This window comes from Crocuta crocuta, unplaced genomic scaffold (genome assembly GCF_008692635.1).
Source record: "Crocuta crocuta isolate KB4526 unplaced genomic scaffold, BGI_CrCroc_1.0 scaffold155, whole genome shotgun sequence".
Classification (NCBI taxonomy): Eukaryota; Metazoa; Chordata; class Mammalia; order Carnivora; family Hyaenidae; genus Crocuta; species Crocuta crocuta.
Window position 1 is genome coordinate 184990 of NW_027530365.1, and position 13481 is coordinate 198470.

At 41.9% G+C, this 13481-nt stretch overlaps 1 protein-coding gene across 1 annotated transcript in view; it reads left to right on the plus strand.

The window, feature by feature from the left end:
* Nucleotides 1–13481, plus strand: part of PGM1 (phosphoglucomutase 1) — a 64906-nt gene that overhangs the window by 35863 nt on the left and 15562 nt on the right. The window contains exons 3-7 of the mRNA XM_077766130.1: nt 38–184; nt 1653–1778; nt 4827–5017; nt 6326–6480; nt 9536–9651. Of these exons, the coding sequence (XP_077622256.1) occupies nt 38–184; nt 1653–1778; nt 4827–5017; nt 6326–6480; nt 9536–9651 (735 nt within the window). The remainder of the gene's footprint in view (nt 1–37; nt 185–1652; nt 1779–4826; nt 5018–6325; nt 6481–9535; nt 9652–13481) is intronic.

The following is a 13481-nucleotide window of genomic DNA, read 5'->3' on the forward strand; positions in this document are numbered from 1 at the left end:
CGCAAAGTGACCCCATGGTGTGCTGTTTGATTTCCAGGTCCTGCTCCAGAAGCAATAACTGATAAAATCTTCCAAATCAGCAAGACAATTGAAGAATATGCTATTTGCCCTGACCTGAAAGTGGACCTTGGAGTTCTGGGAAAGCAGCAGTTTGACCTGGAAAACAAATTCAAACCGTTCACAGGCATGTTGATTTTCCTCTCTCCTGCCCCTCTATTTACAACTTGAGCAGTTGGATTTTCAAAGTTTTAATAAAGGAGATCTTCAGTTTGGAAAGATTGTGGTCACTAAGCTTTGCATGCATTAATTAGCAGGTCTAGAATTGGGTCTGGGAGTCTAGAGACCTGGGCTCTCTGGGCCCTGCCTGGAATCAGCTGTGTGACTTTGGGTGAAGCATTTCCAACGTTCTAGGCCTTGCCTTCCATACCTATTAAGTGAATAGCCTTGACTGGAAGACCTGTAAGATTACATTCATGGCTAACTTTTATTGAGCTTTTATTAGGTGCCAAGCTCTTAACAAGCATTATCCCACTTTATTCTTAGTGCTATGTATTGGCTTTTTCCAGACGAGGAAACAAAGGCTGAGAAGAGCTTACATGTCAGGATCAAGGTCCCATAGTGAGGGAGTGGTAAACCAGATTCAGACTCAGATGTGAAGGATTCCAAAACCTGGGCTTGGATTCCTCATTTTTTCTGCCTTAATACTCAGTAAAATCAATGTAAGCATTCGGGGGGCTAAATTGAAACTCCCTGGGTAGGCAGCAGGGGTATAATGCCAAAGTATTAATAATTGATGGAGTGAATGTTTATAACATTGTTCATATTAACACAGCGAGGGTAAGGTGGTTAGTAATGCGACTTACGTTTTGACCGTTCCAACGTGTTCTCTTCCCTCTGCATTGCCGTTGTGGCAAACATTCCTTTGTTTGAACCTACCCATCGAGAACTGGCAGTCACGTCCTAACAAAGATAAAGCGGCGCCTTGGTACATCTTGAAGACATTCTTAGGGTTTGGAAAACACCAATAGAAAATTTCTTAAACTCTTAATGTTTTGAAAATGTTCAGACTCCTGCACATCCAACGAGGGCAGCAAGACTAAATTTTCATATTTGTTTCACTCCTTTAGCAGTGCGTGTGAAAAGTGGTTTATTAAAAAATTTTTTATCTGCTTTTTACCATTAAGTCTTATGGCAGTGGGCCTAAAAAAAGGAAATAAAAGTGGACCTTACATTTTCTGTTATTTATGACACCAAAATACACTCCTCATGTAGATGGGCAGAGTCAGTGTGGCAGTCTGCCGAGCTTCCAGCCAGGCAAACCCCTGTCTGAAATTCCTGGTATGCCCTGTCCCAGCTGTGTGGGCAAGTTACTCAGCCTTTCATTTTTTAAGCTTTCTTGTCTTCTCGTCTATTAAATAGAACTAATAACATTTACCTCTCAGGAAAATGGTTCGTACTGAATAAGAGATCATGTGACAGCCCGGGCACATTGGAACTGCTCAATAATTGTCCTTTTAAAATAGCTATCGTGGGTTTACAGCAGTAAAATCATTTCAGAGGATAATATTTCTTCATGTGTTTGGTTCCCCCATCTTTTAATGTTTTTTAAATGGACTTTTTTTAAGTTGTTTTTTTTCCACTTGTTCTCACAGTGGAAATTGTGGATTCCGTGGAAGCTTATGCTACAATGCTGAGAAACATCTTTGATTTCAATGCACTGAAGGAACTGCTTTCTGGTCCAAACCGACTAAAGATCCGTATAGATGCCATGCATGGAGGTAAGGAGCCATTTTTCTTCCTTTCCCTTCTCTCAGAGATATGGAGCTGCTCTCTACCTTGTGTATCATGATACTTTAACAAGACTTTTCTCAAGACTCTCTGTTCCACACTTTTTATTTATTTATTAAATTTTTTTATAATGTTTATTTATTTTTGAGATATAGAGACAGAGAGACAGAATGTGAGCAGGGAAGGCAGAGAGAGACACACACACAGAATCCAAAGCAGGCTCTAGGTTCCGAGCTGTCAGCACAGAGCCCAAAGCGGAGTTCGAAGTCACGAACTGCAAGATCATGACCTGAGCCGAAGCCGGACACTTGACCGCCTGAGCCACCCAGGTGCTACTGTTTCACGGTTTTAAAATGCATTTCAGAGCATTATTCACATAGATAAAAATCTAACTGTGCACAGCAAAAATAGTAGAGACATTCCTTATGGTAAGGTAGTGTGAAGATCAGAGTTTCCACATTAAGTATTAGGCTTTGAGTAGTATGCAACTGTTTTCGTGAACTCTTCCTTCCCCTCAGAAGATACCTTACATTCTTCCTAAACGCCCCCATCTATTCCAGGGGGGAGGTGTCATTTGCTAGATGAGGTAAGCATGCTTCTGAGTCCCATACCCCCCAGTCAGCTGCCCCCACATAGCCTTTTCTTAGAAGAGCAGAGCCTACACAAGCAAGCTGAGGATTGAATTCCGGAACAACAGTTGGGAATCTCTCCCTCTTCTTCCTTTCTGGGTGCATAGCCAGGTCAGCAGAGGCAGCAGCCATCATTATGAATCAGAACCATGACACTTTCTCACATGTTAGAATATGGGAATTCCTAAGCATTTAGGTTGCTTATTTGTTTTGTAATAAATTTAGAATTTTAGAATCCTTGAGTGGGAAGGATCTCCCCTAATTGGGAAAACTTCCTGTCTATTATCAAACCCTTTTGATGATGTTCAGGGCCTCCTGTTACACTGTAAAACCACAGAAAACCTTTCTCTGTGGCAGTCGGTTGAGTGTCCAACTCTTGATTTCTGCTCAGGTCATGATCTCATGGTTGTGAGATCAAGCCCCACATCGGGCTCTGCACTGGACGTGGAGCCTGATTAGGATGTTCTCTTTCCCTCTCCTCTGCTCCTCCCTAACCCACTCTCCTTCCCCTTCTCTCTCTAAAACAAAAAACAAAAAACTTTCTTTCAGTGGGCGGAAATCTTCCAGCCCTGGAACTTCACCTTTGAGTCCTCACTTGCCTCTGGAGTCCCACAGAATGGGTCTACTTCCTTATTTAGACAGAAGCTATTCTGTCATTTCAAACTATTCAACAGGCATATGTTGAATACCTACTACATGTGTGTGCATGGGGGGTGGAGTGGGCCGGGACTCGGCAGACTTCCTTAAAAGAGCTTGTGATGCCTGGGGAAATGGGATGGGTCAAAAACTACTGCCAGGCCAACAAAATGAGGGTTAGATAAAATTTCAGGTATTCTCATTGGGGTGTGGAAGAAGGCATAACTTGACTAGTAGTATCAAGAAAGGTTTCCTGGAAGAAGTTGGCAACCAATTCTTTCATAAAAGAAAGATCTAGGGTAAGTCATTTCCAGCTGAGGCAATGGCTTGTAGCAAAGACACAAAAGCTTAAACAATGTTACATTAGAAAAATGAGAATGACTTAAGAATGGACTTTGTATGTTAACTGACTGGAATTTGAATAAAAACTTAAAATAATCAGGGCACCTGGGGTGGCTCAATCGGTTAAGCATCTGACTTTGGCTCAGGTCATAATCTTGCAGTTGGTGAGTTTGAGCCTCTTGTCAGGCTCTGAGCTCAGAGACTGGAGCCTGCTTCGGATTCTGTGTCTCCCTCTTTCTCTCTCTGCCCCTCCCCTGCTGACACTCTGTCTCTCTCTCTCTCTCAGAAATAAATAAACATTAAATTTTTTTTTAAAAACCTTGAAATAAAAAAATTAAATAAAATAAAAAGAATGTACTTGGACCTCATCCTCCTCGCCTTTCAGGTGTTCCTTTAATGCCTCAGTTTCTATATTCTTCACCTCCTTGGCTGTCTTGACCTTTTTCTGTGGTATGTCCATAGCCTTCTTAATATGTGGCCCCTATCCCTGGAGAAGCATATTCTCCACTGTTCTGACCTCTGTGGGCTCTATGGGTGTCAGTATCTTCCGTGATGAAAACACATTCTTAGCATATTAGAGATGAATGTTCTGGGTAGTTGTACAAAATATCACCAGAAGAGTATGTGACTGTTATTTTCCTATTGTTGGTAGTTCTTGCTGGTTTTTGGGTTTGTTTTCTTTTTTTTTGTATTTTTAACCAGTTTGTCTGATAGCTCGATACAGTAGAAAGATTAAGGCTCTGAATCCCAGCTCCCACTCCTACTAGATATGTAAATTTGGGCAAATGGCTTCATTCATTCACCAGCTTACTTATCTATAAAGTAGAGGTGATAATCATAATGCAAACATTTATAACCTACGTGCCAGGTACTGTGCCCAGGGCTTCATATCTATTAACCCATTGAATCCTCACATCAGCCCTGTTAGGTGGCTACTGCTATTATCCTCATCTTGCAGATGGGGTATATGGAGGCACAGAGAGATTAAATAACTGTACCAAAGTTGTACAGCCAGTGATTAACTGAGCTGGGATTTGAACCCAGACATTCTGATTCCAGAGTCCAAGCTCTAAAGCACTAAGCTCTACCACATTGTGAGCTTTTTTTGTTTGTTTGTTTCTGAAGGAGTGAGAAATGGCTAAAGCACTGGGCACAGGGTTAGAGTAGGAACTTCATAGAAGTTGACTCCCCTCCCTTGTCCCATTCTCCTTCATCAACTAGCCCCACCTTTTCTAACCAAATCCCTCATTATTTCTTTTTGCAAAACCTTGTATCCCAGTGAGACTTACCTTTCTGCTGGCCCCTGTATATAGTTTTCATGTTCTCATTGTCCATGTCATTCTCCTTAGAACACCTCCACCTCCTCCTCCAATCCTCTAATACTTTAATTAAAGTTCTTTTTTCTGATTCTTCATTTCATGTTTTACATAGTCGTGGGACCGTACGTGAAGAAGATCCTCTGCGAAGAACTCGGTGCCCCTGCAAACTCGGCAGTTAACTGCGTTCCTCTGGAAGACTTTGGAGGCCACCACCCTGACCCCAACCTCACCTACGCTGCTGACCTGGTGGAGACCATGAAGACAGGAGAGCACGACTTTGGGGCTGCTTTTGATGGAGATGGGGTAAGTACGAGTGCATTGAAGTGCACTCTGACGCAGGCCAGGCCTGGTCCTACAAAGGGGGAAGAAGCAGGTTGCTTCTGTCAGGTCCTGTGGGCTCCGTGAGTGAGTGATAGTTGAGGAGTCCTTACTGCCCTATGGGGTCAGGGCTAAATTATCAGAAGACCTTCTTGAACTTAAATGAATCCTTGAAATGTAACCCATGTGCTTAATTTTAGACATTCAGATTTTCTAGAAGTGGCAAAGTGATCAGGACTCAGTTATGATGGAATGACTGGTGCTTCATGAGCTGGTCTGGTTCTAGAAACCCATCCGAAGTGTATTCAACCCTTAGGAAGCATTTTGGCCTTATAATACATCCATTTGTTCATTTGCATTGGTTAAATGATAAAACTATAATGAGAGAATTAATCTTGTATTCCTTCTCTACAGTTAGTACTTTTAATAAACAGGCTGTTTTATTTACATTGGTGAATACATATAGCAGACAAAGACAGAATAGCAGACAAAGAATAGATGTAATTTAAGTGGGTTTGTATTCTTGGTATCAGAGAGAGTAGGCACTACATGTATTTACTTAGCTGAAAAAATGTTTTTATTGCTCTTGTCCTTTAAATTCAGCTAGACTCCATTATTTCCTAAAAATTAAATTTCCCCATATTAAAATTTTAAAAAATGAAAAGGATCCCTGAAGACATTATTTTGCAATGCATCTTTCTGAAGCAGCATATGATGAGAGTTTTTTCCTCTGTATGCTGAGTTACTTGAGTGCTTCCTGTATACCAGGCACCAAGGAAGTAGTGAAGGTGGCAGCATGTTTTGCTGGGTCCTGCATCCAATGAGGGGCTATGCTTTAGGTGCCCTTTCTTGAAGAAATCTGCTTTGTTCCTTGAAAGATGTCTAGTAGACCCACCAAACTATGTGAATAGCCAACATTTCCTCTCTTGTTTCGATCTCTTCTCTCCTCTGGGAGAGAAGTGATTGATTCCAGAGTTTGGAAAAGGTCTGGGAGGTTAAAGTCAGCTGGCCTCTGGAGGGAGAACAGAGTCTTTGGTTCAGAAGGAGTTTGTGCTTACACTTAATTGAAAACAGTTTTAGTTTTTGGCATGGGGGTGCCTTTGGTGCAGTGGTGCTGTATAGATCCGCTAGAAACAAAGTCCAGTGTTTAGAACACAGTATGAATAAAGGTATCAGTTTTAAGTTTTATAAATTAAAGTTTTATTACCCCTTCCCCCTCCCCCCTTGTAAGATTGTTTGTTTTTCCAGCAGTTTGATTGAAAGATCTTCCTTTGAATCCCCCTTCTCCCAAAGGATCGAAACATGATTCTGGGCAAGCATGGGTTCTTTGTGAACCCTTCAGACTCCGTGGCCGTCATTGCTGCCAACATCTTCAGCATTCCGTATTTCCAGCAAACTGGGGTCCGAGGCTTTGCCCGCAGCATGCCCACCAGTGGGGCCCTGGACCGGTAGGTCTCTCCATTCCCTCGGCCCTCACCAGGCTCTTCTCTGTGTCCGGAACTCTCTTCCTCCCCTTGCAGCCTGGGCATCTGATGCATAGTGTGTGCTAAATAAGTGTTTATTTTATTTAAAAAAAACCCCTTTTATTGCCGTATAATTAATATGCAATGTTTTGTTAGTTTCAGGCGTGCAACATATTGATATGACAGTTCTGTATATTACTCAGTGGTCATCACAATAAGTGTCATCCCTGTCTGTCACCATACAGTGTTATTACAGTATTATGGACTGTCATCACTATGCTGTGCTTTTCATCTCTGTGACTTGTACCTCTTAATCCCCTTCACCTATTTCACCATCCTCCCACCTTCCTCCCCTCTGGGAACCGCCAGTTTGTTCTCTATATTTGAGCTTTTTTGTTCTGTTTTTATATTCCACATATAAATGCGTGTTTTATGAAGGAATAGATGGGCTTTCTCTGGGTCAGATGTGCCCGCTCTGTGCCTCCTTCCTACCCTGCACTTCTTCCATTCCAGCGCTTGCCACCCTGCTCCGATTGCTTTTTTACTTGACTGTCTGCCCTGCTAGACTGTAAACTTCTACAGAGAAAAGACTGTCTTATTCTCTGTCCTAAACTTTGCCTGTCCCCCTGGCGCATAGTAGGACACAACACACCGCCATTCAGACACCCCTTTAAAAAAATGGACGATTGAATGTTAATGAAGAAATGAGCAGATCGCAGCCCCATTGTACCAAAGACATCGTTCTGGAGAATCATCACTGTCCTTTAGCAGGCGTGCGCAGAGTTAGAGTGAAAGAGCAATTTGAAATAAGATCAGTGTATAAAGAAACATTCCCCGTCCATCACTGGCTGGATACCCATTCATACACAAACACAGTAAATGTTCATTTATCCCAAATCCAAATAAACAGAAAGCTCAAATAGTTAAAGAAAATTACATTCCGTTTTTATGAGAAAGAAGGACCCAGTGACAATAAACACTTGATACCTGTGATTTACTTATTTATCTATTTATTACATATCCCTTCATTTACAAAGGCTTTAAGGTGGCTTGCAAGATCACTTCTAAAACAATTGAAAAATATAAGTAATAAATAATAAATGAGGACTAGGAAGAATATTAATTGGAACATGTTAGGTGCCCAGCAAGTGTTTGTGGAATGAATGGATAAGCAAAGAGTGAATGAATAAAAGGTCAGGGTCAGAGAAGAAAGCAGAATGGATATAGGTAGGTTCTTACAGTAATAACTAATATTTATTGAATATTACCTTGAGTGAGACACTAAGTGTCTTATGTCTGAAGTCATTTAATTCTCAGAACAACCTCATGAGGTCAGTTTTATCTATAGCCCCACTTTACAAGTGGGAAAACAAAACGAAAAAGTTAGGTAACTTGCCCAAGGTCACCCAGCTAGTAAATGGCTGATTAAGGATTTGAATCCAGAACCTTGACTCCTAATTGGCTCAGCTGGCCCATATAGTAGTTTCCCACTGTGTGTGTGTGTGTGTGTGTGTGTGTGTGTGTGTGTGTGTGTGTGTGAGAGTACATGCGCACACGTGTGTGTGTGTTACAGAATTAGTGCTGACTTCCCTTCAGCTAAGAAAAAGGTAATGACTAATATTTCTAGAGTGGTTTCTAGTCTACACAGAGCCATAGCAATCCTTACCCTAAAGAAGAGGAACCCAAAGGTCAGAGAGGTTAGCTGTCTTGTCGAGGACCCCACAGCTAAATCAGAGCTCGAATTAGAGCCTGATGATTCCTCCTCCATACCCTGCATCTGAAGTTGTGAGGTGGTTTTGGCCAGGCTGTTGTAATTAGACCTAGCAGGTCCTGAAATCACGTCTGTGTCATCCAAGAGCAGCTTAATTCTAATTTTTTTTTAATTCTAATTTTTGGAAAAAATTAATAATCTATATATAGAACCAAAGTGGAAATATCTCATTACCCAGGTAAAGGTTTATTTTACTTTTACTTTCAAAATTATGGATTTAATTTTCCTCAGATGTTAGAATCTAAATATGACATTGCTTTGCTAGCAATAAGGCAAGCATTCTGGAAGGCAGAACTTATTAAAACAGTGAAATGTAGATTAGGCTTCCTTTTCAGAGGGAAAGGGATCTTTTAAAAAAAGGTCGCTTAAAGGCTTTAAATACTCTACAGATATACAGGGTAAAAGATGTGTTGGAGGGGTCAGGGGACCAAGGAACAGTGTGGGGAAGTCACTACAAATGGGAGACCCACTGGACCCTGTTGTTTCTGGGCCTTCTGACGAAATGAAAGGAGCATTGACAGGGCACCTGAATAGCAGGCCATTGGTCATCCTGGCTCTGTGACCTTGGGCTGGTCACATAACATCCTAGACCCTGTTTCTCTTTTCTGTAAAATGGTGGCCCCCTAAGCCCAACATTCTATGATTCTGTGATTATATATGCACCAAAACATCATTCTTTTGAATTAAAATTTTTTTTTTTAATGTTCTATTTATTTTTGAGAGAGAGACAGAGACAGCGTGAGCAGGGGAGGATCAGAGAGAGAGGGAGACACAGAGTCTAGAGCAGGCTCCAGGCTCTGAGCTGTCAGCACAGAGCCCAATGCGAGGCTCGAACCCATGAACTGTGAGATCGTGACCTGGGCTGAAGTCGGTCGCTTAACCGACTGAGCCACCCAGGTGCCCCGTTCTTTTGTTCTTTATGGAATGGGTATAAATGCAGTCTCTATCCAAAACATATTGGGGTTAAATAGCCTAAAAAAATAGCCTTGCACATTTTGCCGCTGTTGTTGCTTCTTCTAAAATATTAAACTCAGTGATCTGAATTAATTCTTTCTCCTTCTTCTTTTACCCCCTCCTCTGATTCCACATATAATAGCCCATTGTGCATAAGTTTTCTCCTATGATTTTCCACCAATCTTAGAATTATGTGTACCTCTGAGCAATGCTAAATGGGACCCTTGATTACAATAACGGTTGCTATTTTCCATCCCTCATATGGCTAAGCTAACAGTCCTGCTGTGATGTAACTTTGATTTCATGCCTTTGAAGGGTGGCTAATGCTACAAAGATCGCTTTGTATGAGACCCCAACAGGCTGGAAGTTTTTTGGGAATTTGATGGATGCAAGCAAACTGTCCCTTTGTGGGGAGGAGAGCTTCGGGACCGGTAAGTGTGCGGCCCTGCGCTACCATTTTCTTTCCTGTAAACACTACTTGCAGGGAAAGTGCAGACTTGCTAAGGCAGGACTGAAATAGCAACGGTAGCTGATGTGTCCTAAATCAAGATGCAATTTATTTATAACAACCCTGGTGAAGTGTACACATTGGAAGAGCAGTGAGCGTGCTTAGCCCAGGAGGGCTAATTTTACTCTCAGAGGATCACATCCACCGAGACAGGAAGTTTGGGGGCCTCCCCGGCGGCATGGTCACTGCATCTGTAGAGATTAAACAGAGTGATAAACATGTGTTTCTTCCCTCCGTGGTCAAGGAAACTTTTATAAATGTTTTCATTCCTGGGAAGAAATACGGTGCAGCGAGTCAGTTTTTCGTCTTTCTGTAAGAGGAGGTTTCAGCATGGCATTAAATCTTTCTCTTTAATGGGCCCAAGTTTTCTACAGCAACAAGTTATGATTTATTAAGGTTAAATGAGAGGAGATCATTAAGGTGGAACTAAGTTGCTAGGTGATCAAGAAATTAAGAATATGTCCTTGTCCGTGAGGATATCTGCATAAATTGCAGTGTGATGAAAAAGGGGAGCGTGAGGGGCTGGGGGACCCTGTAGACCCCGCTTTCTGTGCTCTCCCTCCTCCTCTCTGTCCATCCAAATATTATCCTGCAGTCCCACTTCCATGGCCTTACCTACTACCTCATCCAACCTGCGTCAGTTTCTCACCTTTCTGTACATGCATTCAGGCCTCTGGCCCTTTTCTAGGTGTTGGTCTCCAGACAGGTTGCAAGGTACTTACTGGCTGCATTTCTTCTCCTCTTCATCCCTTTGTGCAATATTATGAAGCAAAAGGACTAATTTTGGTCCCTCAGTACTAAAACAAAGCAAAGATCAAAATCGGGCATTCTGTAAGCCTTGCAGTTGAGTTGCAATTCATACTGAGTTAAAGAGAATAGAATGCCGATTTTATTTCTTTTTCTACAAGTCCTGGGGTAAGTGGATAGAATGGGCTGGTAAATTTGAGACCTGTATTTATAAAGTTCTAAGAAATTTCATATCCTTGAGAGAGCGGCAATGCTTCTTGGTAATGAACTGACTTGATGGAATTGGAGGGTATTAAGAAAGATGGATGAGTCTTGGAGTTGAACAGCCGTCCACAGAGAAGACTTGCTGGTTTCCCAGTGTTCTGCATCTCTGGTCAGAGAAATCAAGGCCACTGGCCTAGTCTTTTCCTACTTGATAAAATATGGACAATGCCATGTTATTCCATGGGATACCAGATGAATGCCCATGAACCTGTGAGGTGAGGTGGTCTTATTCTGTGAAATTTGCTCCCAATGCTATCAAGTGCAGGCTTGCTTTCAGTCATTCTTCTTTATGGTTGAAGCTATCTTTGAAGGCAGGGACCATGTCTTAACCTTTGGTTTCCTAACCCCTTGTACCTATATCAGTGCTGAGCATTGTGAAAGGGAGAAAAATTTAGAGCAAGGTTTCCTAGGGTGTTGGGGTGTGTGGAAGGTTTCTAATTTCATGAGAGGGTTCTGAGTTCAACTAGGATTGGAAAACTTGGAATACAGCTCTCTGTCTTGGATATTCATAATGATATTAGCATTTGAAGATTCCAAAACATTCTGCTGTAAGGAGTCCTGTTTGTATAGTTGTATCTAAACATAGTTAGCTGCATCTCTCTCTCTCTCCCTCTCTCTTTTTGTGGTATGTCCAGTAACATTCTGCCCCACAGACCCATGTGGGAAGAAGCACTGGGCAAGGTAGGTCTGAGCCCCAGAGCCACGTAGGAGTCCCTGATGTAGACTGGTTGGGAACAAACCTGGAGACAGCATAGCAAGAGTGGCTTTTCTTACATGACAGTGATTCACGTACTGGACAGCAGCTCGCCGGTCCTCTCCTCTCCAAGCCACCCATCCTCAGTTCCTCTGGTCATTCCTCATTTCACATTGTTTATATACCCAGCACCAGCTTCTAGAGGCTTCCAAGTTCACCAGTGCCTCACTTAGATCATGTCTAGAATGGAACCCAAATCCATGTGTGACCCAACTGACAAAGACTTGAGTAGGTTGATTATTTGTAGAGAACTGGGCCCTGGGCTTTTTTTTTTTTTTTTTTAATGTTTATTTATTATTGAGACAGAGAGAAACACAGCATGAGTGGGGGAGGGGCAGAGAGAGAGGGAGACAGAATCCGAAGCAGACTCCAGGCTCTGAACCATCAGCACAGAGCCCAATACAGGGCTTGAACCCACAAACCGTGAGATCATGACCTGAGCCAAAGTCGATGCTCAACCGACTGAGCCACCCAGGTGCCCCTCTGGGCTTTTTTTTGAAACAACTTTCATTTATGTTAGCTTTCAGGTCATTTCATGATACTGTTTAGCTCATATAATGTAGATAATTAAACCCCTCTTAGTTTTTATTCAGGAGAATTTGGCAAGAAAATTTGTCCTTCACTGAAGTTACCTTTGAGGGATTGATTTCTTTGAACATGAACATTAAACTTTAAATTATTTCTTGCTAAAGTTTGTTCCTGTTTATTTATTAACCCATTCAAATGCTAAGGGCCAGCCATGATTTTATCTTCCCTTTGATATCCTTTTTATGCAAAGAGTGACTGCATCATGAAAATAATCCACAAACTCTCTTTTTCTTTGAAATAAAGAAAATTGTAATGTTTCTGAGATGAATGTTTTAAAAACCAAGCTGCATCACTATGAATCTCCTCTGCTGTGAATGAATGGCAGCTGAAGTTATTAAACTGAACTTTCTGATCCCCTTGTTTATAGAGGAGTTAATTTCCACCTGCTAGTTCCTTGCTGGTGAATGCTTCCAGCAGTTTCTTTACAGAGTTTCTCAGGGTGGACTTTAGTAATTATACAAGCTTTGTAATATTTAAATTCTCTAGCTTTGTTGAATAGAGGGTCATTTATTTCTGTATTTTTCCAGGCGAGAGCAGAGGCAGTTTCTTAGGAAGGCCTCCCTAACCTTCCACTGTGGGTCACATCCCCTTCTCATTGGCTCTCATGGCACCACACACTTCTTTGGTCCACATATTGCAGCTGTAACTTTTAATATTATTTACAATTACTTGATTAATATCTAGGCTCCACTAGAATGTAAGTTCCATGAAGACAGGAATCATGTCTGTCTTACTCTCCATCACATCTCCAGAGCCTCCTATAAAGGCCAGCATAGAATAGGTGCTCAGCAAACACTTGTTGAATAAATGAGTGAGTGAGCACACTGTTCACTTGGCATCCTCCCATTTAGACAAACAGAATCCTAGGGTTGAACATGAAAAGACTTTAAAGACTTTAAAAGCCATCAGCTGTGATTTCCTGTGTGTTGCTGGAATCCTAATTGGCAGTCGGTTCTCTTCTGCTTAAACACCCACCTCAGTGGAGAATCCTCACCTTACCTATTGAAGCAGTGTGTCACTCCCGTGGGGACTTAACACCATTCCCACTCCATAGTCCAGAGTCGGGGACCCAAGGTCTTTGTGAGAACAGATGAGCTTTATAAAGGAAAAGAAGTTTGCCTGCAAAGAGTCATGAAGGAGTTCAGAAGAACTGGCTCACCAAATAAAACAAACCACCAGCATTTCAAAGCAGAAGCCATAATATTACTAACGTTACCAAGCATCTATTAGCCTGTTCATGGTGCAGAAACAGCAGCTGTTTCACATGATTATCATAGCCACAGAGGTTAGAACACTTCCTCAGATATCAGCATTACAGATACCTGGGATAAAGGGACTCAGGAATGGGCACCAGAGGTAAATAGCATCAGCCTATTGTTTTTGGTTGATCTCATGATGCA